Consider the following 17099-nt stretch of genomic DNA (forward strand, 5'->3'; position numbering starts at 1 on the left):
GTTTCGTCACTAAACAAAGTTGCCTAGTCATAAAAATGTTATTTCTGGCAAAAATGCAGAGAATGAGTGCATTTCAGAATAATAATGGTGTAAGAGCTTCAGTCTTGCACTCTGCATCTTCTCCCTTTGCCTGGACAACCAGCCAGGAACAAAACAACTAGGCACCTGCCCAGGCTTGAGTAGGGGCCTGTACAGGTTTCTCAGAGCTTGGGATAAAAGACCCCAACCACTACCCAGACCTTTCTATTGACACGAGTCTGTCCTTTCTCCTTCTCATGCAAGGAGCCAAGGCTTCCTCCAGCCCCTCAGAACATGGATCCCAAGCAAAAGGCTCCTGCTGGCTCCTGCCTTCCCAAAATGCCAGCCTTCCCCTCGCTGCCTGCTGCTTGCACCTCTGCAGCCGCAGAGCCTGCGCTGCTGCTGCCCTCCGAGCCCTGCCTGTGCTCTGTGACTTGTGCTGGGCACCAAGCAGGACTTAATGCCACTCAAAGCAGCAATAACTTTCTGCATATTTTAGTGCAGGTCTCAGATAGTTTGGAGCATCCTTCTTCCAGGCTATTTTTGTGCTCAGCCCATGGTCCATCTCCTGTTTTGTCTCTTTGGAGAGTGGGGGACAACCGGACGATCTCTGTGGTCCCCTTCTGCTCCACGCAGCTCCTCAGTCACTGTCTCTGAGCAGAGAGGCCTGTAATAATAATCAACAAAAATTAGACTGAGCGAATGAGTGAACTTATTAGCGTGCAAGAAGATGATAACAGCAACAACCATGGCCAAAACAATTGCAAAGCAGATCTTCAGATAACAAGAACTATTACATTATTCTACTTTTAATAGCTGATGACCCAACATGTTCCTGTGAATTACTGACCAAAACATATTAAAATTCCAAGGCAGGAAGTCTTTCTAAGCTTTCCCTTAGTCAGTATTCGGTGCCACTGAATACATTTAGAAGACATTTGAGTTCGTACTCCTTTCTTCTCTGACCACAAGTGCATACGCAAATCCGTACCATGACGGACTTGCATCAGTGGGAGTTTTGACCAAGTAAGGGTTGCAGAGTCAGGCCCTACGCAGAACCCTAGACACGGCCTTGTTCTTATTTGGGATAAAAGTAAATGCATTTTGATGAGCTAAGCAACCCAACTGGGTTAATATCCAGTTTGTCAACAAACTTGTTTTGGCATGCTGGCTAGACCATAGCTGTTTACCCCAAGTAAACCCAATCTTGCATTATTTTGTTCCTGGAAAAATGAAGGACCCTGAAATTTCCCTTGGAAGTCGGTAGTGCCGGCTATGTGAGGAGAGAGCTAGGAGCTCACAGAGGCCCTCGCAAGGATTTGGGATGCCTTGGGCTGAGGTCTAGCTGGCAACCTCTATCATTCCAGACAAATCATGCATGCTCAGAGCAACATGCTGCTGAACGTGCGAAGAGCGAGTCCAGTCACACTGCTCATACAATGTGGGGATGTTCTCTGCCCACGCCTGCACCAGCTACAGAGGAAGAGCTGTTTTCCCAAACATCTGGAAAACTCCACTGTTGACTGACCAGTGCTGAGGAGCTGGAGGCACCTCTTGAATCACACCAGAACTAACAGAACCAGAAATAAATATACTCTATTTAGTGTGTTTACCTATAAATATAGGTGCATATATAAGTACCCTATAAATATAGGTTAAAATAACAATCTGTGCCCTTTAGCAGGCACATAAAGGCTTCCTGGAGATAGACATAAAACCCAAGTGCCTTCCGAAGTATTTTTCATAAGGAAGGTCTTTCAGAACAAGGATTGTGTTTACAGCACTTATGAACATTTTTGCAGCCTCAACTACAAAAATCTGTCAAAATATTGCAATGGAAATTCAGGCACATTGTTTTTCTTTTTGTTGTTGTTGTGCAGGGGAGGGGGTTTTTTATTTTTACAGATTATTTTTAAAATTTGTTGAAGGGTTTGGCTGGTTTTATAGGAAAAGCTGCTGTCATGTAAACACTAGTAACTTCTCAAAGACAAAAATGCATGTATGGTTCCAATTTTAAGTGCATGAGGTCATCAGTTAAGTGTTCGAGGACTGTGTGCCGGTCGGACACGAGCGGATAGATGCATCGCAGAGTCTTGTTGATCCGATTTCAGCTTCAAGTGGGTAAAGGAGGCCGGCTGGCTGAGGCGCACAAATAAACCGCTTGATTTACACAGATGCTGACACAGGGCTTTACGAGCCTCCAGGAAGTCTGTGACTCGTGGAGTCGGAGCTGTGCGGAAGGCTGGCAGGGCTGCCCCACCGCCCTTTCCAAGACCAACTCCTGGTAATGGGCGAGTCCCCGTAGCCAACCACTCGCCAAGCTGCAGCGGGGCCCCGCACCCCCGTGGGCCCCGTCCCGCGTTCCTCACGCTGCGGGCTCCGCAGGCGACTGACTCCCCGAGGCCCATGGGCCTCCTCCCGGGGCCCCCCGCGCCCCGGCAGGCTGAAGGATGCGCCCGGCTCCGCCGGTGGGCCCTAGCCCAGGGGCAGGGGGTCGCCCCCTCCCCTCGGTCTCCCTCACGAAGCAGCACACCTGCCCAGCCCACTTCACCTCGGGCCCGTGCCCAGCGCGCCCACCCGGCTGGCCCACACCCCGACCAGGCCCGGCGCGGCGCCACCCGCGACGGGAGCCGCGGCGGGAAAGACGCTGGCGCCGGCGGAGGCCGCCCGCCCGCCCGTGTTTGCCGCGCCCGCCCGCACCGCCCGGCGCTTCCTGCGGCGCGGGGCGGTGGAGCCTGGCCGGCGGGGCCGGGCCCAGCGCGGCGGGGCGGGGGCGGGGAAGAAGAGGAGGAGGAGGGGAGGGGAGGGCAGAGACGGTGAAGGGAGCGCGGGGCAGCGGCGGCGGGAGGAGGAGTTGGTGCCGCCGCCGGATGCTGCGAGGAGGCGCCGCGGCCCCCCTGCGCTGCCGGCCGCTCACCTGAGCGAGCAGGAGGGAGGAGGAGCCGGCGGCCGAGCTGCGCGGAGCCCAGCGGCGGCGAGGCGGGCGGGAGGGTCGTCCGGGCGGGCGAGGCCATGGCGCCGGGCGCCTAGCGGGGCCGGCAGCGCGGCAGGAGGCCCGCGTCCCGCCGTGTGCGCCCGGCTGCCGGCGGGGGCAGCCGGCGGCCTCCGCCGCGGCCTAGGAGAGCGGCCTTCCACTCAGCGCGCCGGGTGCGGCGCCGCCGCGGCCCACAAGATGTCCACTCGGACGCCGCTTCCCACCGTCAACGAGCGGGACACGGAGAATGTGAGTGCCGCGCCGGGCCTCCCCCCCGCCGCGCCCCTTCCTTCGCCCGCCGCCCCCTCCATGGCCGCCTCTCCCCGGCACCTGGCGGCGGCCTGGCTTGTCCTGCCGCCCAGGCCAGGTGCCCGAGGGGTGGGCGGGCCGCGGCCGTCCCCTTGCCCGGCGGGCCGGGCGCTCCCCAGCGCCCGGCCGGCACCGCCGCCTGCCCGCGCCTCAGGCTCCTCCGTGCGGCGCTGCCGGGGCGCGTCCGGCGCGCTGGGCTCCACGTCGCCCCAGCCCACTCGCGGCCCCGGGCCTCCCGGAGGGTCGGCGGGCGGCTGCCGCTACGCACGGCGGCCCGGCAGCCCCTTCCGCGCGTTGTTGGGCCGAGCCGGGCCGGGCTGCCCTTATATGTACTTTGCTGGAGCCGGCGGCTGTAGGCGGACACGGGCAGCTGGCTTCGGTCCCCCGCCGGGGAGAGGCCTCTAGCCCCCGCGGGCTGCAGGCCGGGGTGCCCTGCCTTCACGCCCGCCCCTCGGCGGGCACCCCCTGTGCCCTGGTCGGGGCACCCACTCGTGGGCTTTCTAACTGGCTGGCACTCGGCCCCCTCTCGCCTTCTGGGATTCAGCGGTACTTGCTCTTTGTTTGGTTTGCACCTCGAAGATGGTCCCCGGTGTTCCTGTTACTGTATTCCTTCATCTGTTTTGCTTTGTTTTGCTTCTGAGAGAGGCTGTCGTAGTGTCCTTGGTACCTCCCGAGTTGATTGTTTGTATATTCCTTTGTGCTATGTTTAAACATCTTTGCGCTCTTCCTCTGCTCCGCCCGGACTTGACGGAGTAGAAGCATAGGGATGTTCTCTGCTGTGGTGGTCTTCCTGCAGAAAGTAACCAGTCTCCGTCACAGTAGACAGTGTACATGAGAAATCTTAAAATCCTGGACCGTGTCTGGTCCTGTCCATCAGTGGTGATTATTTAAAAAGGCAGTAGTATGGGATGTGTGAAATTTTCCTCTTAGGTGAGAGGACCAATATTAAAAGAGGTATGTTTGGAATGTGTGCTAGATATCGTTAGTTGCCTTTGGGGAGGTGGCAGAAGGCGCAGGAGGGAAAAAGGAGTCATACGAAATTTAATGCATGCAATCACACCTAACTTCTAGTTGGGTAGAGAGTGATCAGTAAGAAACGAAGGAAGATGGCCTGATGGGTTCAAATGGGTTGAAAAAGATGCTTGTTTGTATTGCACCAAGCCACAGACATTCTGGCCAGCAGTAGGAGCTCATCATGTTTGTTACTGTACAAGCCAAAGGAGCAGTGTCTGCTCAATAGGTTACTGAATTATATGAAATGAAAAGTGAATATGAGAAGAGGATTTGGAAGATAAAGGTAACAGAAATGAGATAGTTAAAGAAGTGAAACCCTAGATTGGTGTCTTCTTATAATGAGCTTTTAGTATCAGTCGCTCAGTGGAAGTTTAATTGACATGGCAATATCAGCATGGTTACTAGTTAAAGCTTGAAGCAAGTAGGTGCATTTGGTCTGTCCTTACTCTTCATGGACTGATGAGTCCTGCATGAGTGTCAGTATGAAATCAAGTCCTTGAGATCAAAATTAAAGTTTAGATTTAATTAAATGACAAAGTCCAGGTCTAAGTGATACATGGTAGTTAGGAGTCTCCATTTCAAATGTATATAGGAATGTAGATGAGAGAGAGATGACAGGAAGAGATAAGAAATATTTAATGCATATATCCAGTAATGTAGTACATAAGACTTGCAAAGTACATTTACACAAAGCCAATGGAAATATTCTCAAACGTCATCAACTCTATAGAATGAAAACTTCAATTAAAGTGTAGTAGTTCCTTTAGAAAATATTATGCTACTTTTGAATGCTCTATTTTGACACCTAGAGATAGGTAAGGATTATTTTTTATTATTATTATTTCAGAGAGTGCATTTGGTATCTAAAAAAAAAAAGTTTGTACAGGATATCAAAATACTCAAAATTGGACATTTGCTCCTGAAAATCTTAAAGTCTGTAACCTAATACTGATGAATATAATCCTTCAGTCAGATAAACAGTGAAGAGCTGTGCAGTTCCCATGTCTGCACGAAGTAATTTTAGTGCTGCCATTAGTATGGGGTAGTCTGGGTTTTGGAGCAGATATCTCAAGGAGGTTGTTGCTTCTGCCCTCTGGGGAGCGTCAGGAAGCCGTCTCTGGTACCGGTGGTCTCCCTTGCGCAAGACCTTTTGCTGAAGTGGCAAACATGAGATGGAGGAGGAGGTGGTCTGCTGCTGACTTCCCGAACAGCAGCATTCCTTGATTAAAAATGGACTCTATCAGGGTAAGGTGAGACTCTTAATTTACTTTTAATGTGCTTCTTGCTGCTAATAAACACTAATGGACTGGGGAAGTGTTTATGCTGATGGGTCTTGTTGCATATAGTTTAGCTAGTAAGCTCTGGTAACTGAGGTGGTAAGAAGTTGCAACTAAAGGGAGGAGTTAGAGCCACATAAGTATGAGTGGTTTTGGCCTAGTAAATAAATCCATCTTTGTAGTGCATATTTCCAATTCCCAAGTACGTATGTTATCGAAGCTCTCCCAAGTTCTGTAGCTAATGGTGATCTTCAGGAGAGCGTTCTTTTCTTCCATCTCGTACACGCGGCCATCTCAGCAATGTTGCTCCATTGTGTGACTCTCAAGGGACAGACTGTAGCTCTGTGTCCCGGAGAGAGCTGATTGATGGTTCTGAGTACAAACCTACGTACGCATCCAGCTGTCCTTTGCACGTGGTGTGAGGTCGTTGCATGAAATCATGGAACTACCCTACCACTGCCACCCTCTGTCTCTTGGCAGCTGCTTTCTGTGCTCTTTCAAGTAGAAAATAAATAAAATTTCCACGTATGCTTTTCTCAGTGAGTATGCAAGCATGTGGTCTATCATTTGAAAAAAGGTATAATAATTGGATGTAACACCTGTCCTAAGAATACACATTCCTTGAGGAATTATGGGAGTTCCTGGTGCGATGGGTGAAAAACGTGCATATTTCTGTAATTCTTTGTGCCTTTTATCACACGGCGCCCTTTGAAAATAGTCTAGAAGGGATAAGATCACGCAGCAGATGACTTGATAAGGTCTTATCAGAAAGCTGGAGTGAAAGGTACAGGGACTGCCAGCAATGGACAAACAACAGGTGAGGGGGAAACGGTGGTTGTGAAACAGTTGGTATGTGTATAACTGATAGGTCTGCGTTAGAAATTCACACCCTTTTTTTTTTTTCCCCCTCTTTTCCTATTTGCTATTCTTTAGGTCTCCCAGTGCTGTGTTTAAATTTTCTAGCATATGTCCATAAATATTTTTCCTTGGAAGTGTTATTTGTCTTTCATGAAAGCTATGTTTAAGGAAACAAAATAGGACGTGATTGTCAAACAATTATTCCCATTGAACAGTTTGTTGGGGAACTTGGGGAAATTAATGGATGGAGCGAGTACAGTAAAGATTATTTTTATGCCTATTACCAGATTTATTTTTTTTCAAGTGGTGGGTAAGAGTACTATTCAAAATAATTTTCCTGTGTTTTAGTTTTGTATGTGTAACCATTTACAGCTTCCTCTTGATACATTTTACTAGGCTGAGTAGGTAATGTTTCAGTGCATTCAAACACTTGCAGTTGGGGTTAGTTTGGGTGAACTGAGCTTCCCACCTCTGCTGAGGCTGGAGGAGGAGAGGGACAGGAATCAAAAGTTTTGAGCTAGAGTAGCTCTTCTGTTTTAATTGAGTTCGTATTAATTGAGGGAAGAGGGGCTTTTATGTTTTTCTCTTCATATTGCATTGTATTACGTCATTAAATTGGGGAATGGTTTTCCTGAATTAAGGCAAAAGAAAAGAAATACATCAGTAATATATTCTCTTAAATGTTTTCTGGGGACCTCAGTATAAGAAATGACTTCTAGAGATGCAACAGTCGGCTGTATGCTACTTGCACACTTGTAAAATTAACAAAAATGAGAATGCTGTAGTTTGCCTTTTCTGACGTAAGGACTTCTTAGTCTGGCATAAGGGTGCTTTTTTTTTTTTCTCCTTTAGAAGGAGTAATTTAATCTTTTGAAGGTATTACTATTTATTTGTATTGTGGTGTCACCCATCTAGCTAAGTTTTAAGGTATTATTTTGCTTTGTACTTTTCAGACACATAAAAGTTGGTTAATTCTGCTGCAGAGATCTTCCATGTTTATGGTGGAAGAAAGAACAAACAAGGCAGGAGTGCTGGATGTTAACACCGGCCAGAATCGAAGAGGAATGTGGAAATTATGGTTTGTCTTACCTAGCCAGTGCCATATGAGAATGATTAAGAGATGCCATGGCAGAGGTAGTTTTAAGGATGGATAATAGTGACCTATGTTCACGTGACTTGCTTCATTATCATACAAATAATTATAATTTTGACACATCCACGCCCATTTGCAGGCTAGTGAGGGAAGGGTGGTGTCTCGGATCCCAGCTAAAGTGGGTGTGGTTAAGGATGACTTTCTGGTAGTGGAGGCAAGTAGGCAGCTGCATTTTAAAGAGGAAAAAAACTGAACAGGGCAAGAGATAAGAGGATGGAATGGAGTGATCAGGTTGGAGTAGTAATAATTATACCATGTTTAATTTCTTTCTCTTTTTTTTTTCTTCTGGATTTGCTTTTGCACAATAAGAACACATGGTTTTGATTTGGACAGAGGGGGCGTGGGAGAAAGTATCTGACAAGAATTCTTTCGTTCAGTGCCTTAAGCAGAAGAATGGCCTAGTTTCCAAGCCTTATGGGTTCAAGAGTACAGCTGTATCTTTCTTATCCACAGGAGATGGGCTTTAGCAAAGTGGAGAATGCCTGTGTTTTTTCCTTCTAAGATTATTTTCCTTGGTCATAATACACTATTAGGTTGTATGTTTGTTTGAATGGTACAAACAGGGTATATTGTCCTAATCTTATTCAAAGGTTTGTGTTCTCTCTATGCAGGCTTTTTTGTTTTGGTTAGGAGCTTGCTCAAGAGCTAAACCAATGTTGTGGGGTGAAACACATGTTTAACTAGAGCATCATGCATGGAGAGAGCAAGGTTAATTTTTTTATGAAGCATGTTGAAGTTAACCTTCCATGTGAATCAGAGTGAGTCATGGGACAGGTGATAGAGATGTCTAGTTTCATTTTCCTTTTGTAAAGAGAAGTATTTTGGAAAAAACAAGTTAAAAATGTAGCTTCACACTTCAGTGTTCTTTTTAGGCATTGTAAAGAGTATATAGTGTTAAAGTTCAGAAAGAATTAATGCACTTTGTACTACTTGTTTCATATCATACTTCATGGGGTTTTTGGGGTTCATGGGTAAACATAAAGTTAGATTGTTTGTGGTTGGCATTCTGAAAACTGTACTTACATGGTCACTGGAGTTAAATGCTGAACTAGAACAAGGAGATTATGTTCCATGGAGCCTTGTTATGGCGGGGTCTCTACCAGCATATTTTTCTGATCACATAGACTTACTGTTTATATTAATACAGCTTTTTAAGTTTTCTAACTCTGCACTTAATATGTTTTAATCATCAGTAAAGGCAGGGTTCTTCCCCCCACACACACCCCCCTCTGGCACCCAATTATATTTGGAAATTGATGTTTCTACTATAAATGTGGTTAAGTTTCTACCATCACAATTGCTGCTGTTTACTAGAGGGAGCTCCTGATAACTCCTAATTGATATCAATAGCTTAAACACACAAAAAGTAGTAATTTCTTTTTTCAGATACAGGGTTTTCTGTGAAATTATGTTCTTGATCAGTGATTTGTATTTGCACTTGCAGAAATTTTTTTCTTGTTCTCAGAATTTAGTATAGACCTAGCCTTAATGTCTTACTGATGTTTAACAGATAACTTTAAACACTGTTTTCCAGTAGCACAGATTCATTGAGAAACTATCCTGTGAAAAGGAGGGATGATATTACTGTTAATGTGGAACTAGAAATCTATGGTGCAAATAAAGCCTTAAGATGGATTTCTTACCAATTGGCCTACTAACAACTTGAGAGTTTGAGCAAGCCTTTCAAAATATTGTGAAATCAGAGAGAAAACGTTTTATTGTTTCTATTTAGATATTATCTTTTAGTAGCTTCAGCTTTTTTTTAATATATGCTTATGCGCTGTGCTACCCTCCAGGTTAAATAAACTACTTGTAAGGTGCTACAAACAGTGACATGTTTCAAACTTAGCTTATTTGTGTTGTGGTCATGACACGATCTATTAATTTTTGTTGTTGTTGGAAACACAATGCTTGCTTCTGGTGTCTTTTTTTTTCTTTCTGGAATTTCAGAATCACAAAAATTTCTTTTTTAAGACTTAACAGTTTTTTCTGGGTCTTCATTTTCAAATGTTTACTCCCCTCTAGGCAGTGGTAAATTAAAAAGAAATGTTCTCCACAGTTGAATGTTTCTGAAAACAACTATGAAAGCAGGAAAGTTCCATTGAAACATTCAGATCATTCAGTGTGATGAAGATAAGGCATCTGAATCCGAGTTTTAATAATAAACTCTTCCTCTACATCCACTAGCAAGACTGTTTAATTGTTAATATTTTTCTTTTTTCAGTTTGTAAATTAACATTTTTTGTGTTCTCTCTGCTCAATGATAAACTGTGAGTCTTAAATTAGGAAGGTTGTATTTCATCTAAGAAAATGTCTTTTCCCTCCTGCCCTCTGTGAATAACTTAGTAAAACAGTAAAATCAAAGGAATGCTGAGATCTCAAGATCAGTTTAAGACATCGTAACTGTATATGATGATGTAGCTTAGGCAGTTTTGGTGAGCATCCTAGTGAAGCTAAAGTTAAAAATTCCAAGCAGTGAAGATGGTCCTTTCCCTTAAGGCAGGTTTCCCTGTGCTTGTTTCATGTTATTTTTTTCTAAGTAGTGACCAAATATGCTATAGCTATCACAATAAAATAGTTTACGGCAAAAACATTGGGAAGTATTTTCTCTGTGCTTATCATAACTCTGCTTCTTTGTGAACTGAGATGGCAGTTGAAAAAATTTGATTGGTTGTTTTTTGGTTTGGTGGTTTTTTTCAGGTGAGCATTTTGTCAAGGATTTCCTTATGAATGCCTTCAAATAATACATGTTCACAGTCATAGTAAGGTGTCTGCACAGTTAAATTCATTTGGGCTACAATTAACCTTTAAAGCAATGAACTGGAACTCATGGAGCAGTGCCACAGCTTAGGCTGTAATGATTGATCAATAGAGTATTTATATAAAACCCAAAAGTGCACATTTTCTGTGCATCTCTGTAGAATGGAAGATCATTATGTTATTCTAAAATACTCGATCTTATCAGGACAGCTGATTGACAGTCACTTTACATCACTTAAATCATCATGGAAAGCAAGCTCTCTGTTCTGCTGGAATGAATGCATTGTCTGTGTGTTTTCAAGTTCTTGTATTTTGCTGTTTGTATATGGATCCAGGAAAAAGTAATTTCCCTACGTTTATCTTGCCATTCTTATGCATGTGGGACACCTTAGCTGTAGGCTGTGGGTGTCACAATGAGAAGTGGTCTGCACTCCACTGATTTGATTAGTATTAATGTGGCTTACGATCAAGATAAATCTTGAACAGGAGTCTTTACAAAAGTTAGGTGCTCGGTACCAGTGACTCCTGGCCCTTTGTGTGCAAGCTATTTCAAGTTTACAATGTCTTATAAAAAAGTAAGACATGTTATAGAAACCTACATCCATAATACAGTAATACAATGTGTTCTAGGAAAAAAAAAGTTGTGTTTTCTTCACACTTGCATTCTTCAGAAGAGTGGTAGCATATCAAAAGAGGATTCTTGGTTACAGAGTTTTGAACAGTTTCATTGTTTTAATTTCCAAGCTGTATACCAAATCTAAAGAAGCACTTGCAAAAAAAAAAAGACCAGTAAAACATTCTTTAAATTGTTCAGTCATTTTGAATGCTCAGTAAGCATAACATCGTGATATATATGTTCATAGTCCTAATGATTTCTCAGGTAAGTATTGATAAACTCAGGTGAGTTTTACTGAGGAGTGAATGGAACCTCATCAGTGTCTGCCTAGTTCACCGTGACCTTAATGGTCTGTTGGCAGTAAGTAGAATAATAATGCTGTTTTACATTTGAACATGTGGCCTGTAGAATTCACAAAAGTAGCAGAATGTTAACCAGAGCAGAGAATGATTTCCAAACTTACTATAGATTTTGATTGATTTAATATGAGGAACTTTGTCCAGTTGTCTTGCAGAACTGTATTTTAAACATATATGATTGTGATATGGATAGCTTGAATAATAAGACAGAACTTGATTTCTCTGATGAAAGCACTTGTGTAGTACCTCGATGTTCACATAGCTGAACATACAGGGTTATTGGATAGCCCATGGCAGTCTTTTGCAAGAGCAGATAATGTTAACATTACTGGTGACAAAGTCTAATTGTTTTTGTGTTATAAAGTAATAGTAGTGCATGATAACTTTTAAAATCTCAAGCAGAGACAAAATTAGGCAAGGTTGTTAGGGAGAAGCGATATCTTTCATTAGACAGATGTGGTTGGAGAAAATAGATTAGATTTGGATAGATTAGGCTCTAGCAGGGCTTGCTGTAAAAGCTCCTGCCCAAGGCTAACCTCGTGGTAAAACCTGTAATGCCTCTGCTCTGCCGTGCTTCTGTAGGAGGACTCACGCCTTGCTCATGGTGCAGTAAAACATGCACCTTCTTGTGAGTGGAGGCACAGACTTAGTCACTGTGATAGAGTGCTATTTTCAGCTCTCTTGGAAGCTTTCCTCCCGGCTTCCTCCTTTCCCTGCTCTTGTTCTTGCCTTTTCCATCTTAACCAAATAGTTAGGAAGAAAGTAAAAGAAAAATACAGCAAAACATCTTTTGCAGGCAGCCCCCTTTTTCAGAGGAAAAAGGCCATTTATTTATAATCTTAATGTTGAATGTTATTACATAGGCCACTCTTCTTATTTAATCCCTCAAATATTTGACCAATTTCATTTTAAACCTGGTTATAGTCTATAACGTGCTGTCACAGCAGCTTTGTCCTTATGTACTTCCCAATATCCATCTTTCCTAGATTCCATTTACCCATGTTCATTAAGTTGCTGGCCATTTAATACCTGTAATTTCCCATCTTAGCACATTCTTGGGACACCCCCCCCCCACCCCCACCCCCGTTGTTTTTCCCCACATTTTGCTTACTGATGTGCTTTTGTGCTTGAGCTTGCATACTTGTTGCCAACTTCCTTATGCTTCTCACTCTTTCTGGGACCTTTTCCAGTTTTGCTCATTTAATGACATAAGCAAAACCAATACAAAGCTTTACTAAAGCTACGTAGTTGTAGCTCCTGTTTATCCTTCAAGTAATATCCTTTTGTATGAATCCCAAGGATCATTTTAGTATGGGAGTAATCTGAGTTGTAAAGCTAAAGGGAGTGAAGAAATGCTTTGCTGTGGGTGGTTTTAGGGGGTAATTGTTTCTGTTTTGGGGACTCTTCTTGAAATTATTAGCAAAAAGGATTTTTACAATTTTAAATGCTCGTTAGTTAGACTGTATTTTCCTCACTCTGAATTTCCTTCCCTTCACCCTAGTAAAGTTACTGTGCCGCCTTCTCTCAGAAGGCTGTAATGAGAGTAACCAAAACTTTATAGTGATTACTTAGAATGGGCATACAATTTTATAATGTTCTTTGTAGAGAGAGAGATTTTATTTGTAAACTCAGTAGATACATGAGGAATTTAACTCTGCAATCCTCACGCATTAGGGAAACGAAGTGTAGGGCGTACTGCAGTATGTGTAGCAGCAGTGTAAATTACTTAACTTGTGCTTAAAGAGTAAATATCTGAAATTCCTTTTGAGAGTGCATGCTTGGCTTCAGTTGTATGTAAGTATCTTTCTAATTCTTAGATGTTTCTGTCATTACTTGAAATAAGCAGAGGCATAGCTCAAAAATTCAGAGACTCTCTTGCGTTAAGAGTCTGATATTTGCCGTGGAAATTACCTTAGCCTGTTAAATGTTATGTTGAGCTCTTACAGAGGATATGGTTGTTTTCCACAAATGGATTACATGTGTAATGTATTTACTCATATCTCTATTCCAGATAATACTATCGATTGAAGGTAATAGAATTCTTTAAAGCATTTGGGTTTTTATTTAGTAATTTTTTTCCAGCAGTAATCAGATTTTCTTCCCTCTGCAATTATTACAGTAAGGACTGTCTACTGGTGGTTAAAAAAAAAAAAATCAGGAAAATGTCATTACTTGGTGAAGGACTAAAATAGTATTTTCTCCTTAAGATCAGACTCCAGAAGGAATATCAATTGTAATCACTCAATACAATTTGAGGTGTATACAGAAAATATTAATACTATCTCTGAGCAGTCTTTACCAGGCATACCTATGTATAATAGCTTTTCAAATTTGCTTTTCTTAATTTGATATTAAATGAACAAGGCTGGCTGCTTTTTAGAGTTCTTTCTTCCAGTGATGGACATACAATGCACAGGAACAAAGAAAATTTATGAAAGCACTTCACAGTGAAACTCTTGCTCCATCTGCTGCATAGTCCAGAGAAATCTTACCTACAGAAAGCTGGTATGAGCAATGAGGGTCGATCTAATAGAGATGCTAGAATTAGTCGATGGAAGACTAAATTATTGTTAGAGAATCTATGCCTACAGCGGTGTTCTTAGACTGGCTAAGGAAAATCTAATCCCTCAACCTGTACAAAGCAAAGCAGACATAAAATAAAAACTGCATTTAAAGGTCCTTTTTAAGAAAGCTATTCTTGCTTATCCAGTGATTGCAGAAGTATAGCGCTCATACCAAAATAAAATTTTATATTTTCTAAATACTACAAGATAAAATATTGTTTATTATTACTGTTGTGGTTGGTTTTGCTTGTTGACCTTTTGTAAAACTTGGCATTTTGGTATTGTGTATGAGCTTTTCACCATTACTTGTTAAATCCATTTCCTAGTGATGTGTAATATTTTGTTTAAATAGAATTATTTTCAAAGTGAGCAGTGTCAAGCCTTCTGGAGTAGCATAAAAGAGACAAACTGGACTCTTGTATCCATCTGTTTGTTTTCATTCCCTTCACATAATTACTAACCTGAAGAAGCTGAATTAAATGTAAGACTTGACTATTAGAATAAAGTTATTATGATAAAGTGAAATAGTAGTTGTGCATGAGCCAATTCCTAATGTTGTCTTAATTTAATTGAAGATATTTCTAAGTCTAGCTCAGTGAGAGACAAAAAGAAGGAAGCAAACTGGGAGACTGTCAGGTATATTGGCAGGTAGTACAGTTATCATATATTGGAGTTAAGTTTACCTCAAAATAATTTTTGAGAAAGGGCAGAGAGCTGTGCCTGATTTCAGGTCAGCTATTGGGTGGTAGGAAGATGGTAGAAAATGAGTAGATTCTTTGTTAGCGGTTGGTGAAACAAGAAAGATATTTAACTCAGTAGCTTTTATCCCCTGGGATAAGGGTTCTATTTAATTTGGTAAATTAGAAAGAAAATTACAGATGGAGTTCCCAGTAAGCCTGTCACAATTCGGGGATTGCAACATTGCATAAGGGTATATGTGATGATCTCCTGCAGTGCTGTGGCTTTCCTCATCTCTTTAAGAGGCAAGGATCATCTGAAGACTGTAAGTGGGAGAGAGACCCTTGGCAGACTGATGGTGGAAGAGAGAACCATTGCTGTCTGACCCATCCTTGGAATAAGAGAGTAAGACTTGGAGACTCAAGTCTTGAGTCTCCAGTAACTCAAGACTTGGAGTAATTCAGTGATGCCCATTTGAAATCTGCATAAGGATGACTCTCCTTTAAGGTTTTAAGGACGGACGGATTCCCAGTTGCTGGTAGGGAGACTGGTAGTTCCTGTCACCTGCTGACATTGTCCTTGGGTTCCCAGGACTTCTCTGCTTTCCTAATTTTCTCTTCCTTAAGACTGAATCAAATTAATTTATCTCTTAATATGAGACAGCATCTGATTAGGTAAGGCATCTCAACTGGGGATTTCCATACTGTAAGACACTCTGCTTTAGTGTTTTCCAAACTGTTTCAATGTCCAGCTCAGGACAGAACCAGGAGTTGCCGCTGCTAATGGCGGTCTTGAGGCCACCATTGCTGCTGCTGGTTATTTGCTGTACCTCACCATCTAGGTAAAGAAATCTGGAAATGCTTGGCTTTGAGAGCTTGCAGGCTGGGGTGGTGTCTAAAGACCATAGCTGGGCATCTGGAATTCCTCACCCACCGAATGTCAAGGACTCGAGAGAAAGTCAGACTTCTTTTTTTACTACTTTTCTTATTGTTAGATTGGCGGCTTGTTTTAACGACTGTGGTCATTCTGAATACCTGTTAGTTTTTGTTCAACCCTTTAATTGTAGGTTCTTTGGCTTGTGTTCTTAAGCTTTATCTGTATATATATGTACTTTATTTCTTCTACATTTTCTTATCTTTTTATTTTAATGGGCTGGGTAAATCCAGCATCTATTGTTTTTAATATTTGCTTTGCATCCTGTGATGTTTTTTCTTTCACTTCCTTTGCTGACTTACTATGTCATATGGACTATTTAATTTATTATGTTCATTCTTTTCTTGTGCTTGGCTTTTACATCTCAGCTATACTCACACATGACTTCTCTTTATGGTTTGAATTCTGTACGTTGACAGATATCTGCAGTATATGTGTGATTGTCAGTGTTCATAACCTACTGTATTACTGTATCTGCCTGTTTAAAGCATCTAAAGAATTTTTTTTTCCTAGCTGTTACATACTTTGCAAAAACTTTGAGGAATATTGCTGCTTGTTTCCTTTTTTTTCTTTTTCAATTTAGCTTCCTAGTTGCATATATTATTTCTAAAGTGCTAAATTGTGGTAGTTTGTGATGATAAGTAACTACAGCCCAAAAGTTTAAATAGGTGGTTGCATGAATTTAGAAACAAGGAGCTCTAAGAAGATTGTAGTCTCAGCTCCGTGTAGAGCACACTCTTTGATCATAAGACATGAGCTGGTCCAAGGGGCATACAGTGTTTGGACAGCTTAAAGTTAAGCATAAATCTGTGCAAGATTGGGAATATATTTGCTAAGTTGAAATGTGGTGTAGCATTATCCATATAAAGGTAAATAGTTACTATAGCCCAACTGAGGACATTTTATTTGTTCTGTTAATTAACACTTACATGAAAAACAGGCCAGAGAGCGCTTGGCAGAGGACTCTTCATTTTGCTTTGTTTTTTCTTGTAGTTCACTGTGTCCCACTACACCTGCTGGCTTGGATATATCATTTTGATCTTGCTCAATATGTAAAACATGGTTTATGCTTTTAGAAGACCAAGTAAATTTAGTAGTGCCTTATAACTCTATCCGCAGCTCCCGCCATTATATCAGACTCTCCTAAACTGTTCTTGGTAGACAAAACCATGCTTGAGTGCAGGCTCATTGGCAGAAGTGCCCTATGCCATCTAAGGTGCTTCTTCCTCTTAGGAAGGCGACTGGTTTTCCTATGCCAAAATATGCATTACTCCTCAGAAAGTCAACCTTTGTATCGATGCTTATGAAAAAAAAAGTGCAGAATACTGAGTCTGATTAAATCCTGGCTTAAATATTATGACTGCACCTCCTTGGCAGATGGGGTCCAGTAGGCACTTCTGCACTTCAGGCCTCTGAGGCAAGACTTCTTAATGACATCAGAAGGCCTTGCTGGAGAGAGATGGACAAGAAAATATTATCAAGCCTTGAAGCTGAAGAAATTAATCTAGTATGTTGTAGTGCAAGAGGCCATGAAAGTGTTCTCCAGGTCAGAAAGGATTCCTTGCCCCTCCCCTGAAGGCTGCAAC

General features: G+C 42.5%; 1 protein-coding gene across 6 annotated transcripts in view; it reads left to right on the forward strand.

Annotated features, from left to right (window-relative positions):
* Positions 1–3190: 3190 nt before the first annotated feature.
* MARK1 (microtubule affinity regulating kinase 1) overlaps positions 3191–17099 on the forward strand; it is a gene marked incomplete at both ends in the record, with an annotated part of 60819 nt that continues 46910 nt past the window's right edge. For all 6 annotated transcript variants that reach the window (XM_081997511.1, XM_081997512.1, XM_081997513.1 and 3 more), the window contains one exon: positions 3191–3241. In XM_081997511.1, coding sequence (XP_081853637.1) covers positions 3191–3241 — 51 coding nt within the window. The remainder of the gene's footprint in view (positions 3242–17099) is intronic.

The sequence above is a fragment of the Phaethon aethereus genome (genome assembly GCF_964289735.1).
Source record: "Phaethon aethereus genome assembly, chromosome: 3".
NCBI classification, from domain to species: domain Eukaryota; kingdom Metazoa; phylum Chordata; class Aves; order Phaethontiformes; family Phaethontidae; genus Phaethon; species Phaethon aethereus.